The sequence below is a fragment of the Corvus moneduloides genome, chromosome 25, assembly GCF_009650955.1.
Source record: "Corvus moneduloides isolate bCorMon1 chromosome 25, bCorMon1.pri, whole genome shotgun sequence".
In the NCBI taxonomy this organism is placed as follows: domain Eukaryota; kingdom Metazoa; phylum Chordata; class Aves; order Passeriformes; family Corvidae; genus Corvus; species Corvus moneduloides.
In genome coordinates, this window is record NC_045500.1 from 2,596,067 (window position 1) to 2,619,650 (window position 23,584).

The window sequence follows — 23,584 nt, forward strand, 5'->3', positions numbered from 1 at the left end:
GATGGAGGTCATGGTCTGAAATATGCCCTCCCTCCCCCTGGATGTAGCAGCTGAGGTCCTTGTCCTTAGGCACAGGTTGGGTGTTGCTGAGAGCCATGGAGAAACATCCTGCTCAACCTGGGAAAGGGAGATGGAGGGGGCTGCACCACCTCCCCGTGCTCTGCGATGGGGACAGTGCAGGCGAGGCATCAGGATGTGCCATGAGCAGGAGCATTTGGGCATCTGTAGGTATTCGCTCCAGTGGAGGCAGGTCCAGCACTGGGTATCCAGCAGAACTGGCATGGGAAGATGGGAAGCATTAGGGAGGCTCGGATTGTGGTGGGATCCCCAGGGGCCACATGCAAGGGGTGAGTGTTGCTTTGTGGTAGTTACATCAAATCAGCTCTGGCTCCCTGATAGATTGGAGTTTTTGGAAGAGGCTCAAAGCAGAGCCTCCCATGGTGGTCACCTATGCTTGATTCACTGCAGGTGACATTGAGGAAAGCAGGCAAGGTGACACATCCCTCCCAAATCCCTTCCCTCAGGAGGCTGTTGGGTTTTGAGAAGCACTTACCTTTCTGCTGGGGCCACTGGAGGGGGACAGCAGTGGTGTCCCTGATGTGCAAGGTCACAGCAGCTCTCAGCAGTGCTGGGATGGAGCTGTTTGCTTGTTGTGGGGTTCAGGGAAAATCTCTTGGGACTGGGCTTTTCATTTCCACGTTGGGGAAGATGAAAGGAGGTCTCAAAGTGAGCAAGACTCAGATGGGTCTGGCACAATCCCACTGCCCCCAGTCTCCTGGCAGCAGGTGTCTCTTTAGAGGAGCTTGTTGAATGTTTTCTCCTGGTTGATGATGTGGAAAGGTGAGGCATCCCCTGGGAGCAGAGGGCACAGCCTGCTGTGAGATTACAGCCATGTCAGGGAGATGCTGAGGGTCACGGCTCTTCTGCTCCTGGTCCTCAAGGTTTTTGTCCTTTGATGAAGACATTTGGTCTGTGTCACGCACTGCCAGATCACAATAGGAGCAAACCTTGGGAGTGCATTGTCTGCAGAGGCATCCCTTCATGGGGGTAGGTTTAGTTGTCAGAGTGAGTGTTGCTGCAAGACGACGGAGGAGACGCTGGGAATGGCTCGGTTGTGGAAAAGAGGCCCCTGATCCTGCTGCTTCCACTGAATGTAGGTGAGTGATGAGAGCAAAGACAGTCCTTACCCTGCAGGGACTCCATCAACAGGTACGTGCTCATCGGCAGACAGAGGTGGGCAGGACCTGGGACTCACTGGTGGATTCCAGGGGAGATGCATGGATGGGGTGAGGGATGGCCCAAACAGCAGCAGGCCCCCAGCTGTGGGGCTTGAAGCATCACTGTTGCAGGGGACAATCAAAAGAGGGTCCAACCAAGTGCTGGGTGAGACCACAGGAGCGGCAGGGGTCCCAGGCACGCGGGAGCCCTCCCAGCTCAGCTCAGCAGGTGCCCAGCCCCGCATCCCTTCCCTGGGGTGCGTGGGGCCCATGAAGCAAAGCCCCGAAGGTACAAAGTTCGTCAAACTTTATTGATACACTGCACAATCACAACCATCTCTTATTCTTGCCGAATTAGAAAAGGTTACAACTACAATGTAACATGCACAAATCTCAGGTAGTATAGCCACCCTTGGAATACAATGATCGACAGAAACTCAAGACCGGCCATCACGGCCGTCAGCAAGAGACCCGAGAGCCACGCTGCCCCCGCCCTGGGTGCCCGGCCACCCCCTGGGCATCTAAACATGGAGAGCAGTGGTCACAAATGGGTCTGCCACCCGGCAGAGCCGTGGCGGGGCCGGCCTCAGACAGCCAACACGTTCCTCACAATGGCACGTTACATGGCACGAGAAAGTTGAATGCCGTCCCGGCAGGGGACAGGGGAGCCCACCCGACCCAGGGAGAAGGATGGGATGGGGGCAGCCCTGGCGCCAGGCCCGCCAGCCTCAGTGTGCGTCGTGGCGTCTCGTCTCTGCCACTCTCTGATATGCCATGGCCTCTGGCCCTGTGATTCTGCAGCATTTCTGCTGTGGGGACAGAAATTTGGGGCTGACCAAGGAAAGGGCACGGGGTGGCAGCGGGGAGCTGTTGTGGGGCAGTGCACACCAGTAAAGGCATCAGGGCAAGGTGTCTCCTGCACCCAGGGTACTTTTGGAGCAGGCATGTGGGGGAGGATGTGCGTGTCACCGTGCTGGCTGAAGACAGTACCATCCCCACTCGATAAACATGACCGGGGCCCTGGAAGAGGACCCAGATCGCTGACAGTGCCACCTTTCTTGGATGCCAGTGGAGAAGCAGAGCAGCACCGCAGGGACCGCAGGACGCGGACTCACCCAGTCAGTGCCGGATCCCCGTCCACCAGGTAAGCCAGCGCCTCAGGCCAGCACTGGGGCAGCCCCGCCTGGGGTCAGGCGTTTTTTGTCAATCAGCCATGGCACATGTTGAACATCCAGGATGTGGGGGCAGGAGCATCCCTTGAGATTTTGTAGCAGGTCCTGGGCACCCATTGAGAACAGGGATGAGGACAGGCACAGCTGCATAGAAGACAGGGTGGTGGCCCATCATGGCCTCTGGCCCGGGGTGGTTTTTTCCATCTTGTGTGCTGAGGGCTGGCACCCCAGCTGCTTTGTAGCCACAGAAAGCAGGTTTGGGCAGCAGCAGAATTTGCATGGGGAAGACAGCATGTGTGTGGCCGTTGTTCTTAAGTCATATCACTTATGGAGGGAGAAGGAAGGAACAAGGCCCGGGGAGGCGCCGGGTCAGGACAGGGGACGCTCTGTGTGCTTGCTCGGTGCCTGGCTGTTGTCGAGTCTCCCTGTCGCAGCAGTAGGGTCCGGTGCCATGTGTGACGTTTCAGGAGCAGGATGGGAGTGTCCATCCCCAGACTGTGGCCCCAAAGCATTCCTGGGTGGCCATGGAGTGCCAAGAAGGCTCAGGGCTGCCACAATGTACCAGGCAAGGGCGTCCATGGTGCACGAGGCCATCAGGAGCACAATTCCATATGCAGGGAGATGACATGGCTACCGCCACCATGGGTGGTAGCTCCCAGGGTGGCTGGAAGAGGCAGAGGGCAGAGTCTGGGTGTGTCTGTTTTGGTGTCTCAGGCAATTTGCAGCAGGGAGCATTGGAGCCGTCCTTGTCCCTGCTGTGCCAGCACAGCAAACCGACAGAGCCCAGGCCTCCTCCACACGGTCAGACACATCAGACTTTCCTCAGGCAGGGGCACGTGGTGGGCGTGAGACAAGGCAGAGTGAGAACATTGCAGCTCAGGGCCCTCAGAGGGGCAGAGATACAGACAGTCATGAGCGTCAGAACTGTAGCAAAAGCGCCTTGTCAGCTGGTGTTTCGCTCTGTCGTTCAGAGCCTCTGCCCTGCGCTGGTGGTGCTGTGCTTTTGATGTACAGGTTGGAAAGTGCTTGGAAAACAAGCCCAGAGAAACCTCCCCAAAAAGTGCTGGCGGAGCATCAAGGTGAGAGCCATGGGGCAGCCCCTGCCGTCGGGGGGGCAGCAGCAGAGTGGGCTGGGATCCGGAGCAAAGAGTGAGGGCCTGGCTGTCCGATGCAGCAAGAAGACTCTAGTCCCTAGGAGGGCTGGTGGCAGTCCCCAGGGCTCACATTCCTGGGAGAGCAGCCTCGTGTCCTCAGGAAGGTGAGGGGGTTTTAGTGGGAAGCACAGGGGTACGATGTCAGCTGGAATAAAGAGCAGTGGGAAGTGCGTGACCCTTGAAGGACAACAGGTTGTGTCGGGTGACCCTCTCCGAAAGGGCCAGCGAGCATCCTGTCAGGAGCAGAGGCAGGTGAGGGGGGGCTGGCGACATCGGGGTGCTTAGGGAGGAGCTTTGGCGACGAGAACTGACATTCAGGACCAAGAGGGCTGAAGGCAGAGCCAAGAGGCTTCAACCTTGGGGTCTTTTTGGGCATAGGCGGCTTAGTGAGACGACGAGATGGGCATCCCGGTGAAGGCTCTGGGCAGCACCCGGCCCGACGGCTCCGTGCCCCCAGCGTTGGAGATGAGGCAGCCTCAGGGGGCACCGTCCGTGCCGGGCCACACCCCCGGGGCGATGGTGGCGGGTGACAGTCTGGTGGCACGTGGTGGGGTCTGTACAGCGTAACCGGCGGCGAGAACGATCCCGGCACGTGGGAGACGGGGCCATCCTCGGACGCTCGGCACCGCCGCCCGTCCTCCGGTGCATTGCCCGTCCGACGGAGAGGAGTCCCCGGGCGGCGCGGCGGCCGAGCCCGCGGCGGGGGAGAGGTGCGGCGAGGCCTCCCGGGACCCTCCGCTCCCTTATCAAAAGTCGAGGAGGAGGCGAGCGAGGAGGGTGGCCCAGAGGCAGAGGCCAGAAGCCACCCGGGACGCCGCGTTGCCACCGTCGTGCACCGCTCCAGGCCCTGTTTGGAGGAGAGAAGAGAAAAACAAAGGACAGCGTTAGTTCCAGAGCTGAGATGATGTGATAGAGTGAAGGGAACCCACCTCCCCTTTGTCTTTGCAGTTCCCCTTCACATCCCACCCCTCAGCTGACTGGGGTGTTGTGTTCCCCCTTGGAGGCGTGGTGGGTTTGTCCATCATTTGGAGAGCATTATCAGTGTTGAGGAGGAGATAAGGAGGCAGGCAAAGAGCTTGAGGAACACTTAGAGGAGGCACAGTCCTTGTCTGAGGAGGAGGAGGATGCCCTGGGCAGGTGTCAGTCCAGCCCCACCATGCTTGGAAGTTGCCCTCCTTGGAGAGTCCTGATGGAAACCACCACATGAGAGCCACTGGGGACCAGAGACCTTGGTGCTCCAGAGTGGCACAACTTGTGACTGGTAACAAATGATCGTCGACTCAGGAAATGGCATCGTGGAGATGTGGATTCTCAGGTATGCAGGAGCATTTTGGGGTCACTGGGGGTTCTTGGCAGGCAGGTCAGGCAGGGAGGAGGCTGGTCATCTGGGTACACAGCTGGAGAGGAGATTTGTTGCTTTTTATGGTGCTCGGGTTGTTGTTTGGGCTTCAGGGTGCACAGGAGGCCAGTCAGGATGGGATGAGACAGCTGGGCAGAGTGAGGGAAGCAGAGACAGACACAACATGCTCTGCTCATGGGTCTGCCCACACTCCCTGTGGCCATGGAGAAGCATTTGGGGAAGCTGCAGGTCTGAGTCCCATAACTAAAGTTCTGAAAGGGAAGAAATAGAGAAGTAAGTGCTCAGCTGCCTTAGCATCAAAAAGGGCATGGACAAGTGTGAAGTTAACGGGATTCTGAGGCATTTGTGAATATGCTCTCAGGCCTGCAGTCAGTCACCTGGAACGGGTTCATCACAGAATTCCAGAATGGTTTGGGTTGAAAGGGATCTTAAAGCCCATCCCATTCCACCCCCTGGCATGGGCAGGGACACCTCCCACTATCCCAGGTTGCTTCCAATCCCATCCAACCTGGCCTGGAACACTTCCAGGGATGGGGTAGCCACAGCTTCTCTGAGCAACTTATGCCAGGGCCTCACCACTCTCAAGTGAAGAATTTTTTTCCCAGTATCTAATCTAAACTCATCCTCCTTCAGTTTAAATCCATCCCCCCTTAAGTCCATGCCCTTATCAAAAGTGCTTCCCCAGCTTTTCTGTAGCCCCTTCCAACCCAAATCATTCTGTGATTCTATGAAATCGTATCCAGTTACATTAATTTCCTCAGGATGGTGTTATTCCTTGTCTTTTTCTCTACTGATTTTTTGTGAACATTTATCTTAATTCAGGAAGAGGCAAAGGAGAGCCTGAGATGTTAAATCCAAGCACTGCCAGAAGGTGAAGGAAATGATGGGAAGATTGAGTGATGAGCGAGAAGCTGTGTCATGCCCATGCTCAAACAAAATTGATTACAAGAGCACATGATCATCCAAGAGGGGTAAAACTGCTACGCTGTAATCAGACATTTCCTCGCTGAATAGACCTTGTGATGTGAAAGGTGGAAACCCACAGGCATTTGTTAGGGGCAGGTAGAGCCTTGACAGGTAGAATGGAAAGGGCTTCTGAGACTGGTTTTCTCTCAGACCTGTTACTGCTCCCTATTCTTTGGTTTTGACCCCTCAAACCAATGGCAGCTGCTCAGCACATCATCCAAAAACTATAAAAATAGTGAAAATTTCTGCAGATTTGAAACTAAATGTTGATTAGCCTTAACCTTTTATGTATTTACACCTGCCCAAGCACTGCTAAATCAGTGCCTTTCTCTGGCATCTCTATCTATAGATGGTGGATTTTAATGTGTGACTAATTCTTATCACTGTTTTCTAGTTCACAGTTCTGCACTGGTTATTGGCTTTGATTTAATGACACTTTTAGAAATTTCATAATCTATCCTAAAGCAACTGCACTGTGGTTGAGTTGGAGAGTTCCCAAACAGATAAGTCACCTAATACAGAGAGGAAATAAAACTCAAAGTGCTGGGTCGTTACTAGAAAAAATAAAACAAGTATTTTCTCTTAAATTTATTCTTAATTCTTTTCTGTGGAAGAATGTATTCTGGTATCAGACAGCTTGGCCTTGTAAAGATTGTAAAGATAGTCTACAGAAGAGACAAGCATAAAGCTACAGGGACAGAATAAAGTAGTAATTAGATACGATCATGAAATCAGGGCAGATGGCTCATTTCATCACAGGCTGCCTGTGACTCCTGTGTGTTCTCTGAACTGTCACTCCCTAGGGGAAAAGAACAGCTCCCACCAGGACAGGGAGAGAACTCAACTGAGGCTCCCTAGCCCTGGCATCCCAGCAAATATTTTGGCTCTGCTTTGCTCAAATCCCAGTGCCTGGGCATTGAGGTGTGAGTGCACTGGGGCTCTGGCTGCCCCTACTCAGCTTATTATTGTAGTTATTTATTATTGCTTGCTTGTAGTTTCCTTCTTGGTTTATTTTGTGTCCACCTTTATGACTATGTTCTTCCTCTCCTGGCTATTTCCTTCCTTCCCCATGAGGCAACCTTAGCTTTTGAGACCTTAAAGCTGCCATGGCACAACCTCTGCCCCCTCATACCAGCACTCCTGTTTGAGACTCACAGCTAATTTAGGCCAAGTTTATTAAGGACTAATTATTTACCTGTGTATTGATGATGATTAAAGCCTAACCCTGAGTGACATGTGATGTTAATGATTGTCTAATAAAGCCTGGTCTAAGGTTTCAAACTGTGTGGCTATCTATCTTTGACACATCTCACCAAATCTGCTGCTGCAGAAGCTAAAGGTCAGTATGGACAGAGGGACACAGAGATTGACAGGTACCAGCCAGAAGAGATGGAGCTGGAGAGCTTTGCTCTGCTCTAGATCCTCGGGATCTACATCTTCTTCCCATAAAGCTGAATGCAGGAGGAGCTCATGTGCAGCCAGGCCAAGAGGTGCAGGTGCTCACAGGACATTGGCAGGATGGAATTGGGAGGCACAGCCAGGGCAGGGGCTAGGGGCCAGAGCCTGTCATGAGCAACACGTGGTGACAAGGGAACTCGAAGTCACTGGGCAAGCTGGGGTGAGGGCGGGATTGACGCCACAGTGGCACCATGGCAGCCTGGCATGCCACAGAGATAGCACACGGGGGTTCCTTGCTGCGGAACAGAACAGGAGGAGTCGTGACAGGGACACAAAAGCAGGTTCAAGCGCTGGTCTCACCGCTGGAGGTGGTGACCTCAAACAGTGGCACAAAAAAAATGGTTGAACTCAATGTCGTCCAGCATGGTCACAAGAGATGGAATGTGACCTCAAGTAATCCCCTGTTAATTGGCTGACTTAAAGGAACCCCAATGACCTATCGTCACCCCAAAGTGCTCTGTAGAGAGTTTGACCACAAGTAACCCCAATGACCTATAGTCACCCCAAAAATTAGCTAGTTGACCTCAAGTAACCTCAAAGTGCTCTGCACAGAACAAGTTTGACCTCTAATAACCCCAATGACCTATAGTAACCCCAATAAGCCACTGGTTGACCTCAAGTAACCCCCAATGACCTATAGTAACCCCAAATCTTAACTGGTTGACCTCAAATAATGACCTCAAGTAACCTCAAAGTGCTCTGCACAGAGCAAGTTTGACCTCTAGTAACCTCAATGACCTATAGTAACCCCAATGACCTATAGTAACCCCAAAAAGCCACTGGTTGACCTCTAGTAACCCCCAATGACCTATTGTAACCCCAAATTATAACTGGTTGCTCTCAAGTAATGATCTCGAGTAACCTCAAAGTGCTCTGCACTGAACACGTTTGACCGCTAGTAACCCCAATGACCTATAGTAACCCCAAATCGTAACTGGTTGCCTCCCAGTAATGACCTATAGTAACCCCAAAGTGCTCTGCACAGAGCAAGTTTGACTTATAGTAACCCCAATGACCTAGAGTAACCCCGATAAGCCACTGGTTGGCCTCAAGTAACCCCCAATGACCTATAGTAACCCCCAAAGTGCTCTGCACAGAGCAAGTTTGACCTCTAGTAACCCCAATGACCTCTAGTAACCCCAATGACCTATAGTAACCCCAAATCATAACCAGTTGTTCTGAAGTAATGACCTCAAATAAACTCAAAGTGCTCGGCACTGCACAAGTTTGACCTCTAGTAACCCCAATGACCTCTAATAACCCCGATAAGCCACTGGTTGACCTCATGTAACCTCCAATGACCTATAGTAACCCCAAATAGTAACTGGTTGCTCTCAAGTAATGACCTATAGTAACCTCAAAGTGCTCGGCACAGAACATGTTTGACCTCTAGTAACCCCAGTGACCTCTAGTAACCCCAAGTAGTAACTGATTGACCTCAAGTAACCCCCAAAGTGCTCTGCACTGAACAAGTTTGACCTCTAGTAACCCCAATGACCTCTAATAACCCCAAATAGTAACCGGTTGACCTCCAGTAATGACCTATAGTAACCCCAAAGTGCTCTGCACAGAATATGTTTGACCTCTAATAACCCAAATGACCTAGAGTAACCCCAAATAGTAATTGGTTGACCTCAAGTAACCCCAATGACCCATAGTAACCCCCAAAGTGCTCTGCAGAGAGTGTTTGACCTCTAGTAACCTCCAATGACCTCTAGTAACCCCAATGACCTATAGTAACTCCAAACAGTAACTGGTTGCCCTCCAGTAATGACCTATAGTAACCTCAAAGTGCTCTGCATAGAACATATTTGACCTCTAGTAACCCTCAAAGACCTACAAATGTTAATTGATTGACCCAAAGACCTAAAGGAACCATGTCCTACTCTATAGAGAGTGACTTTGACCCCAGGTAACCCAAATGGCTTACAGTAACTGCAAATGATGATTAGCTGGCCTCAAATTACCCCAATGACATAATTTAATCTGAAGATTTAGCCCTCTCCAGCTCTCTTGGAGCCCCTTTAGGCCCTGGAAGGGGCTCTAAGATGTCCCTGGAGCCTTCTCTCCTCCAGGTGACCACTCCCAGCTCTCCCAGCCTGGCTCCAGAGGAGAGTTGCCATTTCCTGAGGGGTGCTTGGAGCAGAAGATGCTGAGGGGAGGGATGGCTCAACCCAGAGCCACAAGGCCCCGAGCACCAGCACAGCCATCCCCCAGCACCAGCCACCTGCTGGACATCTGCCCTGCTCCCACCCAGAACATCCACACAGCATAATCCACTCAATTAACAGGAAAATATCATTTTATTGTTGACCAGAGAGAATGGAAGCCTTTGTAATTCCCCACCCAACAGTGTTCTGTCCCCTCCACTGCTTCCAGCCGGGCTGGCTGTGGCGCCATGGCACAGCAAGGTGTGACCACCGAGTCCTGAGCTGCCAACCAACAGATTCCTGAAGCACAAGAACGCTGAGGATTGCAATTCCCAGAACTCTTTGGCAGCAACTTCAGAGCTTACATATCTCAGACTTTTTGTGGGGTATTAATAATGGCAGGTGGGAACTTGCAGAATGATGAAATGAGGTGTGAGCTGCTCCCTTGACCTGAAAAGCAGTGCCGGTGGCAGACACAAAAGAGCATTTGGACAGATTCACCTGCCCTTCGAAGTTCCTGTAATGCACAAAAATAGATGTGGGGTAATTACTTTCTCTCCTGTACAAAAGACCTGGTTCAGATTTATATTCCCTGAATACAGCACTGCCTCCTTCTCCTCTCCTTACTAATTTCCACTCGTAGTATCTCCTAGGTTTGTCAGATTACTGGTTTGTGTGCACAAATAAACACAGAAAATCACTGAAATCACAGACACTGCACAGCAATGGGGCAAACATGCTATTTCTTGCCTCTTTTTTTTTTTTTTGGCATACATTTTGCATTGATTCTCTTTTTGCAAAACTCAAATAATTTACAGTGAGTCCCTGGCACAGGGTGCCCAGAGCAGCTGTGGCTGCCCCTGGATCCCTGGAAGTGCCCAAGGCCAGGTTGGACACAGCTTGGAGCAACCTGGGATAGTGGGAGGTGTCCCTGCCCATGGCCGCGGGTGCAACTGGATGAGCTTTAAGGTCCCTTCCAGGCCAAACCATTCTGTGAGTCTATGACTTGTGTTTTAAGTGTTTTAAGTCAAGCAGTCTTTAAATATTGAATCAGAGCTCTTATTCTTAAAGACATAATTGCTTTCCCTTGCTTTTATGTATTTAGTCTGAAGCTGCTGATTCTTAAGAGAGTGCACAATAAAGCATGAAAAGATTTTATCTCTCCATAGAATAATTGGTTTAAATCACATCTAACACTTGGTATTTTAACTTACATTCAGTTAACTCACCCAATCATCAATCACAGAGATTACATACTAGAAATGAGACCCTGAACATCAGAAAAATGCAGATGGCATCTTTTATAAAATGTCTACATCTCTCTTTATTCCAATAGCTCTTCAATGGAAAGGGCCAATAAAAGGTCCCAGAGCTCCCAGTTTGGTTTGGGGCTTGGGGGAATTTCTCTTGTTGACTGAGGAACACGCTGCACTTAAAAGAGATGTAAAGATCCAGGTTTGGGTGATTTTTTTCCCCCTATCTCTAGATATAAATAGCAAGTACAATATGCAATGTTCTCATCAAAAAGTGAACCCAGACACGAAATTTTTAAATAAAAAAATCAGCAGATTTCCAACCACTTGTGCTGCTCTCCCCTTTGGCAAAGGCTGGTAGAGACTGTCCAAGAAACACCACGCACGTACCCAAATAGAAGCTCTCCACAGAGCCCATCTTTTCCGCTCTCCCCTGTGTTTCCAAGAAGCTGCAGTTTTGACTGACAAGCTGTTGAATTTCACAACACGTTCACAAAATGAAAAAAGCGCAATCCTTGAGGAGGGATGGAATCCCACCTGCTTAAATTCCTTCCTGAGCCCACTCCATGGCCTGCTCCTCACTGCTCCAGTGTGTTCCACTCAATACACACTTGAAAAAGGGGGGGAGGGGGGAATAGAATATGAATGTTTGCCTTTTTCTCCATTAAAAGTTATGAAATTAAAATAGCTTTAGGTGTTCAGAGTGTTCAGCAATATTCAAAGGATGTGCCAATATCCCTTCAAAGACAAATTTAAGCTTCAGTGTTGGTGCAGGTAAATACCCACATGAAAACAAATGCAACATTTTAAGTTTTTTACTTTTCCTTACTAAGCCTTTTTCTTGCTGTCTCAATAGTAAATATTTTCCTAATCTTCCTTTTTATATAAAACAAGGATTAGAGGAATATTAGTATTCCACTGACCAGACCATTACTAACAGTAATGGAGTTGCTACAAGGCAGGGAGAGTTTGTTAAACTTGGCCACAGGATTGGGCTCCTAGGTCTCACTTTTTATGGATGTTTGATTTTTAATATCCCTGCTTTGCCAGCTGTGGAATCACCTCCAATGTACTTCACTTCAGCCTGCTGGATCTGGGGGATTAATTTATTAAAACAAGGTGAAATTTTGTTTTCTCTGCATGTTGGCATCAATTAATAACTGGTGTGAGAGGATTGCTGTGCTGTCACGGGAGGGGTGTGTAAAGAACAACATTAACTGCTGAGAGAAGGAAAAATGCCTGGAAACAGATGATGTCAAATAAAAGATAACCATGAGATAGCTGCACGTATCCATAGCATGGAACAAAATCAAAAATCCCTAATCCAGGGCCCTTCTGAATAGAGGGAGTCACCTGCACTGAAATTTTTCTTTAGTCTGGTTTCAAGTCATGGAAAAAAGAAAGACTTAGGTGATGTTATTTTGTCTCACATCAGAGAGAGAGCAAGTGTAAGAGTGCCAGCAGGACAGGGAAATGGAAAAAAATTAATATTGGGAAAACTGGATTGAAAAATTAATGTACTTACTTATATACTAAATATCATAAATATAATATTTACTTTATAGAGTCATAGAATCATCAGGATTGGAAGAGACGTTTAAGAGCATCAAATCCAACCATCAATGCAGCACTGCCACAGTAATCCCTAAACCACTAAACCATTTATATATATATATAATACCTCATATACATTGTAAGTTATATATTGTACTGTATAAAAACTAATGATGTATATTAGATATATTATAATTTATATACGGTGAGTATAATACATAATACATAATAAGGAACAATATATATATTATAACAATATATGTATATATAACTATATATATATATAATGATATAAGTCAACAAGACACTATTAAATGTAATTTATGAATAATATATTGTCATATCTATATACTTATGTTATTGATATATTATTAATAATCTATTCCATATTATATTTGTATTATATATTGTCTATTATACAATACTGCATTATACTGGATATTGGGAAAGATTTCTTCACCAAAAAGGTAAAACACGAGAGAACAGAACAGTGGAGAGGGAGCAAAACCCAAAGCTTTGACCCAAAGAGAAGAAATCAGGCCAGGGCAGAGGAGAACTGGTTAGAATAGAAAGGCCTGGACCAGCCCCTACCCAAACACCACAGACTGGCACTCACCGGACACAAACACAACCCTACAGAGCCCAACAGAAGAGAGTGGAGCCGAAAACACCTGAATGGGCCAGCCAGCCCCACAACCAAAGACAAAGATGTGCCCCTCCCATCACCCCAAATCACCAAGCACCCCCCAGGCCCCCACCACAGTGCAAGGCTCCCATTTTCCACCCTGATGCTGCCAAAGTCCAAACTGGTGTGGAAACTCTTCTCCCTCTCAACGTCTCCTTGAGCCTGCTGCCTGACTTCCATCCTCTCCCTCCTACTGGAGCCCTGCTGGGGAAAGGCAGGCTCCTGCTGTCCTTGGACCATGACAGCCCTCTCAGCTTGTCAGAACGCCAAAGGGACAGGCCACAGGTACACAGCACCTTCCTCAGTGACAGCTGTCCTTGATGACACCATTCCTCAAGCACCTTCCTGCCCTGGTGACCTGAATGTCACCCGTCCTGCTATTGCCAGCATAATGTGATCCCTGCTGGCAGTCCTGCCAGTAGCAAACAAGGGAAAACCCCACACCATGCACCCGGAGCGCATTCTCACCTGTGCCAGGCTCCCTCCTCACCCCTGTGCTCCAGCAACACCAGGGCTCAACCAGCTGTTGGCCAACTGTGCTGTGCACCCACTGTCGGGCTGATACAGATCTCATCCTCTGAGCATCCTCTGGCAGGACCTCACTGCTCGGGGTTTGTGCTGTTTGGCACCTCGATGGACCAGGAACACCAAATACGGCCAGCTCTGCTCCATTGCTCCACCACTGGCCGTCTGCCAGCCTCTTTCTCTTCATCCTCCTCCTCCTCCTCTTCACTGTGCTCTTCAAACTCCTCTTCATCCTCCTCCTCCTCTTCATCCTCTTCCTCTCCAAATGCCTCCTCTTCACCCTCCTTCTCATATTCCTCTTTGTCACCTCACCTTACTGCAAAAAACCGGCACCTACCATAGAGGATGATGCTGGCGTTGGTGTTGCCCAGCTTGTTCGTGGCCACGCACGTGTAGTTGCCGTAGTCCTTCTCCGAGACGTTGAAGAAGGTCAGCGTGGACAGGCGGCCCTTGCTCTCGATCCGCACACCCTCCAGCCCGTTCGCTAACCTGTGGAGAAATGCGGGTAGCGGTGCTGGGAGAACAGGGCTGGGGCTCTGGGATGTATCTTGTCCCTCCCTCCCTGAGCACTCCTTTGCTCCACACCAGCCAACACCAGTATACACCCTCATGTTCCCCCACTGGACTTGCGCATCCCAGTTTTGAAGACAAACTCTTCATCCCATTCTCCATCCCATAACCCAGCCTGATCCACGTGTCCCACAGCCACCACCCCCGGGAGAAACAACTCTGGGATTTCCTCAGCCCTTAGTTGAGCACCCACCAAAAGGAGTTCTTAGCCCTTAGTTGAGCACCCACCAAAAGCCTTCTTCCACATAATACCCTCAGGCACTGTCACCCCCCTCTGCCTCCTCACCTCGTCACCCCAAGGCTGCAGCTGCCCCCCCATCCTCCACCGCCTCTGCAGCCCCTCACCTGGTGTCCTCCTTGAACCACTGAAACTCTGCCACGGGGACGGCCGAAGCCTCGCACTGCAGGATGCCCTTCTGGCCCACCGAGGCGCCCGTGTTCTTGGCGTTGGAGATGAATGGCGGGTCTGTGGAGACGTTGTGCTGCGTCACACTGGGCCCTGTGCAGCCACCCCAGCACCATTCCCCCATCCCTTGCACTCACAGTTGACAGTAACTTTGACTTTCCGCACATCCGGGACGGCCACGTCGTTGACGGCGCTGCACTCGTACTCCCCAGACTGCTCCCGTGTGATGCCTGTGATCTCCAGGTACTCGTCCTCACTCACAAAGGTCTGCCCTGGGGGATGTACTGAACGTGTGGTACCGTCACCCATGGACACCCACACCAGGAACTCCCCTGTGCCCCTGCCCTAACGCGTCTGACATATCTTCCACCCAGGAAGCTTGAGACAGCCCTTGACAAGCATCCTCAGCCCTGTCCCAGGGCACACCAACAGGTCAGCACCCCTGACTGTGAGTCACCTTAATGCCACCCTGACTGCCTCTAGGGGGACATCCATCCATCCCATACAGACCAGGACAACGCCTCCTCAGACCCAGGAGGTTCATCCACCAAGCAAAGGCTCACCTTTCCCGGAGAGGTGCCGCCACGTGACGGTGGGCTCCGGTCTCCCAAAGGCCAGGCACATGAGGGTCACGCTGCTGCCCTCGTTCACGGTGATGTCCGACGAGATGTTGACAATCTGGGGGGGCACTACAAGACATAAAGGCCACCAAAGACACCATCAACACACCAGCTTGCCAGGCCCTACTGGGAGGCCCCAGCCATGAGACTTGTCGCATCACGTGACGCTGGTGTCCACTCCATTGCCCTGTCCAGTCACCAATTCCATGTCTCCAAACCAGTATCTTGGACTGGAGCCAACCATGGATACGGGGCATGGAGGGGTCCACTCACTGTGCCAGCCCCTGCTCCGTGGCCAAGACCCCGATAACCAGCTCTCGTTATGGCCTGCGACAAGGCTCATATTTTAGCATATTTATTAAAGCTGTTTAAATTACTGAGCGTCTGCTCCTTCAATACCGGCCAGGGTGATTTATATTACTCTATCCCCAGATACTCCATCTAATAAATAACTTGGCAATCTCTGTACCCATAAATATCCCCAGCCACGGCAAAAAGCAATTAAAGCTCGCTTGCCAATGCCGCTTCCTGGCGCTCTGGGCTGTCGGACATAAGCCCCTAAAGGGTCTGCGCCCTAGGGAGTAGATGAGGCTGTATTTAACAACCCTCCCCAAACAAAACACCAACCTACAATGCCAGAAAGGATGCCCTGTGCCCCCTCCCCAAGCACACAACATGCTGAGACTTCAGGTCAAGTGGCATCAGATGCCCAATACTTGTACCCAGGGCTCTCCCACAGTGCTGGGATTCAAGGATAATCACCTGAAAACCCCTGTGGCCAACACCAGCACTGCCTGCAAGGGAAAGTGTGGCTGCCTGGCACTGCTCACACCCCCGAGGAAGCTCTTCTCACACCCCCCAGGGAGGTTCTCCTCCCTGCTGGCGCGGCAGAGGCGGCACAGCAGGATGGAGCCATGGCAAAGATGCGGCGCAGGCTCTGCAGCCCTATGGGTTCTGCAAAGCAGTAAATTTCCCAGCAACTTGACACATTAATATAGAAGTACAGTCTGTTACAGCAGGGGGAGATTGTCTGAGTCCTTCAGGGGAAAGCAGCAATCCAAAAATGAAAAGTGTGTGCCGGCAACTGCTAGAAAATGTAGTTAACGCTCGGAGCAGAGCCGGCCAACTCCGACAGAGCAGCCACAATGAGCTGCAGGAAGGCTGCGAATGGCCCTTCCTCACTCAGACAAGATGACACCAACCCCTATTACCAGAGTCCTTGCACCTCTCCCCTCCAATAACAGCACCTCAAACTGGTACCAGGAACATCTGAAAACTACTGGAACATCCAGGACAAGGCTTCCCACAACTGGGCATTGTTCATCTGCTCATGAGCTTGCAAACCAGCCCTCCTCGTGAGCAGCTTTGGTCTGAGATGACAGCAGCATCATTAGTGGATGCTGAGACCTTGGGATGCCACCCCTGCTCCAGATGGCAGGCTGTCTCCTCCTTGCGTGCTCTTGCCTACAGGTGCTGTGGAGCTGGACTAGAGCAATGGTGTGTGATGCAGAGCATCAGCAGAATTATGGTCGTAGTTCTATCTTCACCCTCCCAGCCACCTCCAGTTCAAGGCTGACATCCCTTTCCTGTCCCCTGAGTCCCAAACCACAAGTACAAATTGAGATGCAGAAACTGGTGCTCTGCGCACAGATGTGAGCCTGTCCCTCTCCTGGGCACAGAAACACTTCCATTCCAGTGGAAAAAATTACCACTACTCATAACCACTACAGCCCCAGTGCTCCCATTCGGAAAACCCCAAGCCACACAAAACCACACATCAGCCTGAAAGCCCTTCCCTTAGCAAAGGATGCTGACACAGACATGCCAGCAGGTCTCACAGTGAGGAACTGCATTTCCCGAACATCCAGAGGCCAGGAAGCACAGCTGTGCTTCCACTGCCTGCCCTAATCCAATCAGGGATGTCCCTGTGAGCTGGCAGGGCAGTGGAGGGACACCCATGGACAGCACAGGGACCCCACTGGGCAGCTCGATACCCGTGACTGCGATCGTTGCCTACGAGGTTACCAGGACTTGGAGAAGGACATCGAAGGACCTTGATTACATTTTTATAGATCCCACTGACTGGGCTGTCAAGGATGGCGTCTCAAGGACACACTGGCTTTGCCATGGGAGGATTTAATCCTATGGGAGGAGTGGGTGGAAACTGGGGCCGCTTAGGGATGCAGGAAGGGCGAGTTTGGTGACAAACATGACTGTGTGGATAAAACCAACCTGCAGCCACGCCCTGTCAATATCATGGGACAGGGATGGCCAAGGCATGGCTGCCCTGACAAGGACAACCCACCAAAGCTGCCGTGTCTCAAGGTGGTGACAGCTTGGGATCAGTGCTGGGCGTGGAGTCCAAAGGCTCTCCCATGCCCCATAGATCCCTCTTGGTCCCCCCCTCCAAGGTCAGGCAGCCCTGCTAATGCCTTGTGGCCCTCCAGCATGACTGCAGGTGTTGTTCCTAGTCCTTTACCTGGTGACAGCATCCTTTCCCTGAATTACCTCTGGTTCTCTACAGTTCTCTCCCTCTGCCCTACACAGCTGCAGTCAGAAAAATAGGGCAGAACACCATCTCTATCCCCTTTTATCCATAGTCCTTCCTCGTAGAAGTCTACAACTACAAGCAAATTGAATACAGAATAAATCCTGGGGAAGCGACGAGCGGTGCGGTCTCACCGGAGCGACGAGCAGCGCACAGAGGATTTCGTCAACCCTGCGTAATATTAATCACAGGGAAGTTAATGTATAAGGTTTGGTAAGCCAAAAAATACATTTGCACTGTAATTTCTTGTTTGTTCGGAAAGCTGGCGAGAGAAATTGAATGTGAAAGCGATGCCACTAAATTCAATAACAATAAGCCCGTGATTTATCTCCTTCCTTTACCACTCGAGACCTGAACCGCCTGATGAGCCCATCCACGCTCTCCGTGGGGTCTGGGCTCATGCCGGTGTCTGCCACCACCCATGGGAACTGTGAGGTGCCATCCCTGCCCTCCCTTCCCAGACTGGGCCCTGTGGGGCTGGCCGTGGATCACACCTTGGTGACGCTACCGTGTTCTGTGATGCTACGTGCAATACTCGGGGTATCTGTGGGACTCTCCCCAGTATGCTCCATCCCACCGTCCGCTCTGGGCACCAGTGATGGCTTTGCACTTGTTGTCCCATCTGGGAACAAAAGCAAAGGGAAAGCTCGAACCTGGTGAGCCACTACTGGACACTCAAGCGTGAGGAGGGATGGTCACTGCCGGTGGGGACGCCCCTTCCCTACTAAACCGTGCGGGAAGAAACAGCACCTCGGGAATCGCTGCGTGATCAGTGACTACACACACCGCTGACGCACATGACCGCGTGCAGGCTGACTCATCCCCCGGCCGCTCCAGAGCGCCGATCCCTACCGGAGGCACTCGCTGCCATGGCCCTGGATTATTTTTAGCTGCCAGATCATTACTGCTGCACGCCTCGGAGCAGAGAGCCTGCATGAGCACTGCAGCTGACACACGCAACTGATGTCCCTCCTCCACATCATTAGCTCCTAATCCATTAAAAGAGACCTCTTCCTACACTGCTGGTAAGGGGAGATGAGGGATGGATACCTCTGGGCTCCTCAAACCACCAGGCAACAGCCACTTGTCCACCTTGACTTGGGGGACAGGTCCCCATAGGGACAGTAGAGAGGGACAGCTCATCTTCAGAGTTCTGAAGCCTCCCTGGACACCGTCACACCTACAGAACGTTGTGGTGCTGCCCTGGCACCTTGCTTTCCATCCCCTCTCACATACCTCCGATTTTGGGGAGGTGCAGTGTTCATGCAGCTCCCTCAGCTCTCCAGCTGCAGTGTCCAGCTGTGTCCTGTGACAGGTGATGCTGTCACCGGCAGGGAGGGGGACTGTCACCCTAGCAGGGGCCGGATGCCTGCAGGAGATGACACTGCCTCCCTTCACAGCACCCCAGCTGCCTATAGCCCCAGGCATCTCCAGCTCTGCACAAGCCTCCCCGGCACAGGCAGGATGGGGCTGTCAGAGGTGTCACCGTGCAAGGTCTCATTAACGTACAGAAAGTCAGCACAAAGGAGGCAAATATGCTGAAAGCTCACATTTTGCCTGTGCTTTCCATCTCCTTTGCTGATGAGAAGCACAGCGGGGTGGCACCGGGGCCTCCTCCAGTCCGTGTGTGTCTGCTGAAGGCATCAGCAATACGAGACCTTCCCTAGAACAGATCCTGTTTGGGGCTGATGTCCTTAAACAGGGCCCCTGAGAGCCAGCTCCTGGCTGGCAGATGGAAATGGATGTTTTCCCTCTCTCCAGCTCACTGCTTTTGGGGTGCAGGAGACACCTGCAAGGACACACAGAGTAACCCAGCGCAAATGCACCTCAGTGTTCCCACGGGGGAGGTGACTGGGGCAACGAGGTGACATCGGTGGCTTCTCAGCAGCGATGACGATCATCTCTGATCTAACCTTCCTGGTGGCAGCCCAGTCTGAGAGGCTCATCAGAGGTGATTTTATTGAGATAATGGATTAAACACTTCTAAAAGCTACAGTTTGGTCTACAAAATGATTTTTGTCAAATTTCCCTGCCAAGCGAGCGGCGTGTCATGGCCTCACTTTTTCTACAGGCACTGCATTTTGGGAATATTTTCCCTTTCCCTTTGCTGTGTCTTGAACACCCTCTTTTCACAGCCTTCCCCCAGTAAAACACTCTCTGTGGCATCCTTTTATGGGATGGAACACGTCAAAAATGAAATAGAGGCACCGAGCACCCTTTGCCAGGCGGACTCACCCGACTGCTCGCAGCGCATCCTTTTCCTCCAAGTTTTCACACTGAGACAGGGAAAGCAATAAAAACTGAAACTCACAGTGTTATACCTACTGTGTAACCACCTGTCAGTAAATTTATGAACAATTAGGAAGTGAGAGTGCTTCCCAGGGAGCTATTTGTGCGCAAGCTAAAACGTTCTTTCTGTTTGGAAGTATAATGGGGAAACAACTTCACCAGTTCTTCCTCCTCTTCCCCAGTTTTGTTTTTTTGCAGTAATTAATCATCTGATGCTGCTGGTCCCTGTGGCACATCCTGATGGCTCCTTTTCACCAATTTCAAGCAGCTTTGAGAATGGGAGCCTGAGGATGCTGTCTGGGTGTACCCCATCCTGTCCCTTTCCCATTTTCCCATCCGGATTTCGGGGCAGCACATCATGGCAGGCACTTTAGGGACAGCGGTTGCTCCTGTCTGGGCGGTGTGTGCTGTTTTCTGCCTGCCAGTCCAACTCTTCCTCCTTCCAGACCTTCCCCCTCTCCCTGCCCTCACTCCTTCATTACTCTTTCATTTCTCCCCTTTGCTGCCTCCTGCCCTTTTGATGCTCTGGTGCTTTTCTGTGTGCACACATTTCCTTCTCTCTTTCCTTTGTTTCAGGGTCTCTGGGCTTTTCTTCTCATCCTTTTTTTTTTGTTTTTATTCCCCTTCCAGTTGCTTCCTTCTTCAATCTTTGCTATTCCTTCCAGATTTTCGATGGGCTGCTTTGGCTTTGAATTCACTGCCACATTGCCCCTGCATCGCCTACATTTGGCCATTTTCACTCTCCTGCCCATCCTCTGCCTCTTCAGGGAGAAAGGAAGGTTGAGATAGGGGCCTGGTTGCTCCTTTTCATCCAGTCTTTTCCCTTTGAAGAAAAAGATCTCAATGGGGATGGCTTGTGGGGGAGGGGTGGCCATTTGAAAGCCTTAAGGAGCCAGTTGTTATCACGAGGGAAAAATAAAAGACTCTGTTTGGTTTTGAAACACTCACTGAGAAGCTAGGTCTGCTTTGAGAGGCAGTGGGTGAGACACAGGACCAGCTCCAGGACAGCATCCTTAGGTGCATTTGAATAACACACCATGCAACCACACCCTGTAAATGAAGGCCATGGTCCTTCCAAACCTGGACAAGGAAAGCAGCGAACACCAAGATGGGAAATGGATTTTGCCAACCAGAAACAACAGTAACAATGCCAACCGCTGGGACAGGCTTCAGTGAAAATCTGTGGCGAGTAGGATTAGGCAGTACAGGGAAGGGTTCTCTAAATGAATCAGAAACAGAGGACACCTGAGGAATACCAAATCCATCTGTTAGGTAAGGATGGCCCAGTACCAAGGTTTACCACCAAAATCTCCACCAGATGGGATCCCAAGCTCACAGCCTCCACCAAAACACTGACCCTGAGCTCCACGTTTCAGACTGAAGTACACCCTGAAGCAGCACAAGCCATGAAGGCAGGGCTGCATCCTGCCTACAGTCTAACACACTCCTCACACCAAAACCATCCTGCAGCACGATGCCATTAAGGTCTCCCAGATCCTCCTTGCAAGCCTGCACCTCCCAGGAGCTCTCACTCCCACTCCCTCTCCCCCTTTTGAGAAGTGGCCTTCACAGTGCTCACCCCAGAGAGGCAGGAGGGCTCACCAAGGTCCACCCCCCTTCAGCTCCACTCCAGCCTTTATGACAAGAGGAGGATGAGGTGGTTCATCTCCTACTTATATGAGCTTAAATGCCTGTTCTCTCTGCATCCCAAATTCTCCCCAGAACACACCAGCGTGCCAAAAGCATCATGCATGTCTCTGAAAGCATCCATCCCTTCATCACGAGGCAGCTCCTGACAAAAAGAGGAAAAGGGAGACAAAAAAAACCCTCTGGCTTCCTGCCATCTACGCTCTTATAAACCCTGTTAACAGCTCTTGCAATGAACCAATGCAAGAGACATATTAATAGTGCTACTAAGAGACACATTTACTGTTGACGGCGATTCCCTGGCAGATTTATTGCTGGGTTGCTGGGAGGGAAGGCCAGGCCCTGCAGTAGCACAATTAAAACCCAAATGAACACGGGAACAAAGAATCAATACTCTCTCCGGCCAACTTATAGTTTTGCAAAATACAAATAGAAATTAATTGACTTGAATATAGCTGCTAACTGGTCATTACTGCTTGTTTGTCATCCCGCTGGCACAGTGAGGGCAACAAACAGAGGACAGACCTAAACTTCATTTCCGAGGCCAGAAACAGGGCTTTGCTCCCATCCCTGTAAAGTGTGTGCTCTGCTTGCAGTAAGAGCCAGAACAAAATCCATCTTTGGAAAATCCCTCCTTTCCTTTCAGCTCTGAGCTAAGGACTGTGATTCACCATCACAGAAACCACAATTTAGCCACCAAGGAACTGCAGTGGAGCTGAATGGTAGAATGGCTTGGGTTAGAAGTGACCTTAAAGCTCATCTTGTTCCAACACCCTGCCATGGGCAGGGACACCTTCCACTAGGCCAGGTTGCTCCAAACCCTATCCAACCTGACCTTGAACACTTCCAGGGATGAGGCATCCACATCTTCTCTGGGCACCCTGTGCCAGGCCCTCAGCACCCTCACAGGGAGGAATTTCTTCTTTACATCAAGCCTAAATTTCCCCTTTCAGTTTGAACCCATTACTCCTTTTAACTACAGCTCCTGATGAAGGGTCCCTCTCCGACTTCCTTTTAGGCTCCTTCAGATACTGGAAGGCTCCATACAACCTTCTCTTCCTCAGGCTGGACCAGGAACAGAGCACAGGAGGATTTGCCTCTCTCATCACCACCATCAAAGGCACCTACAGATGGATTTTCTCAGCAACCCAGCTTAGGCAAACCGTGTGGTTTGAGCTGAACAGATTGGAAGGGAAGTACAGACTCTGCTCAGCACAGACCACTTGACCTGTGCCTGCACCCCCAGTTCCTCTCAGGCTTCCCTCCAGCTGTGGAGAAGCGACACTGCTGAGAACCAGAGTCATCGCTGCGGTGGGAGCAATTCAACAGGACTTGTTCACACCAGGAAAAAAACTTTCCCCAGCACAGTTAGGAATGCCTCACCACCGGACAGTCACTCTGGACACAAACTCTCTCTCACCTTCACCTGCCCAAGCCTGGCAAGTGCCTGCATCACCCTGAAAAAGGGGTGAGGGTGGCGGGTGCTGAGCATCGCCGTCATTCACCTGACTTCATTAGGTGCAAAGCACTCAGATACTTCACCGGTGTTGACTGGATGGATTAGCACGATTAGAGAGCAGACAGGATAAACAGATTAAAGCTCACAGATGGACAGCTCGCATACAACTCAAAAGGGGGAGAGGGACAGCTCCGAAAAAGGGGATGGAGGGATGCTTCCAGTGATCTCCACTCCCCTCTTCCCGAGGTGAACACTCCCCTTCTTCCCCACAGCCTGGTGCACACAATCCAAGGTTTCCCAACACACTCCCACAGCCACCAGGCAGGAAAACCTGTTGGATAGGTGACCACAATCAACCCCTGCCTCCTGCCAATGAGAAGGGTACATAAATACATGCATAACTCTGTTGGGGGCTTCTCGGAGACATGGCGAGGCTGAGAAGTTTTCAGATTTGCTCATTGCAAAATCAATACCCATCAGCTGTTTGAAATTAAAGGAAAGATTAGGTCCTGGTTTTATACACGCTTTATTGTATTCCGAGAGCTTTCTAC

At 51.0% G+C, this 23,584-nt stretch overlaps 1 protein-coding gene and 1 long non-coding RNA gene across 4 annotated transcripts in view; both read right to left on the minus strand.

The window, feature by feature from the left end:
• Positions 1-1,507: 1,507 nt before the first annotated feature.
• Positions 1,508-23,584, minus strand: part of LOC116455708 (opioid-binding protein/cell adhesion molecule homolog) — a 294,183-nt gene continuing 272,106 nt past the window's right edge. For 2 of the 3 annotated variants that reach the window (XM_032133914.1, XM_032133916.1), the window contains 5 exons: positions 15,034-15,159; positions 14,608-14,754; positions 14,410-14,530; positions 13,832-13,983; positions 1,508-4,390 (listed from right to left, as the gene is read on the minus strand). In XM_032133914.1, coding sequence (XP_031989805.1) covers positions 4,290-4,390; positions 13,832-13,983; positions 14,410-14,530; positions 14,608-14,754; positions 15,034-15,159 — 647 coding nt within the window. In that variant the 3' untranslated portion in view covers positions 1,508-4,289. The remainder of the gene's footprint in view (positions 4,391-13,831; positions 13,984-14,409; positions 14,531-14,607; positions 14,755-15,033; positions 15,160-23,584) is intronic. The other variant, XM_032133915.1, reaches the window with a different exon arrangement.
• LOC116455720 lies at positions 9,612-13,825 on the minus strand. Its single transcript, XR_004244456.1, has 2 exons — positions 13,438-13,825; positions 9,612-9,994 (listed from the first exon to the last, which is right to left on the minus strand). It is a non-coding gene; the product is annotated as an uncharacterized LOC116455720 (long non-coding RNA).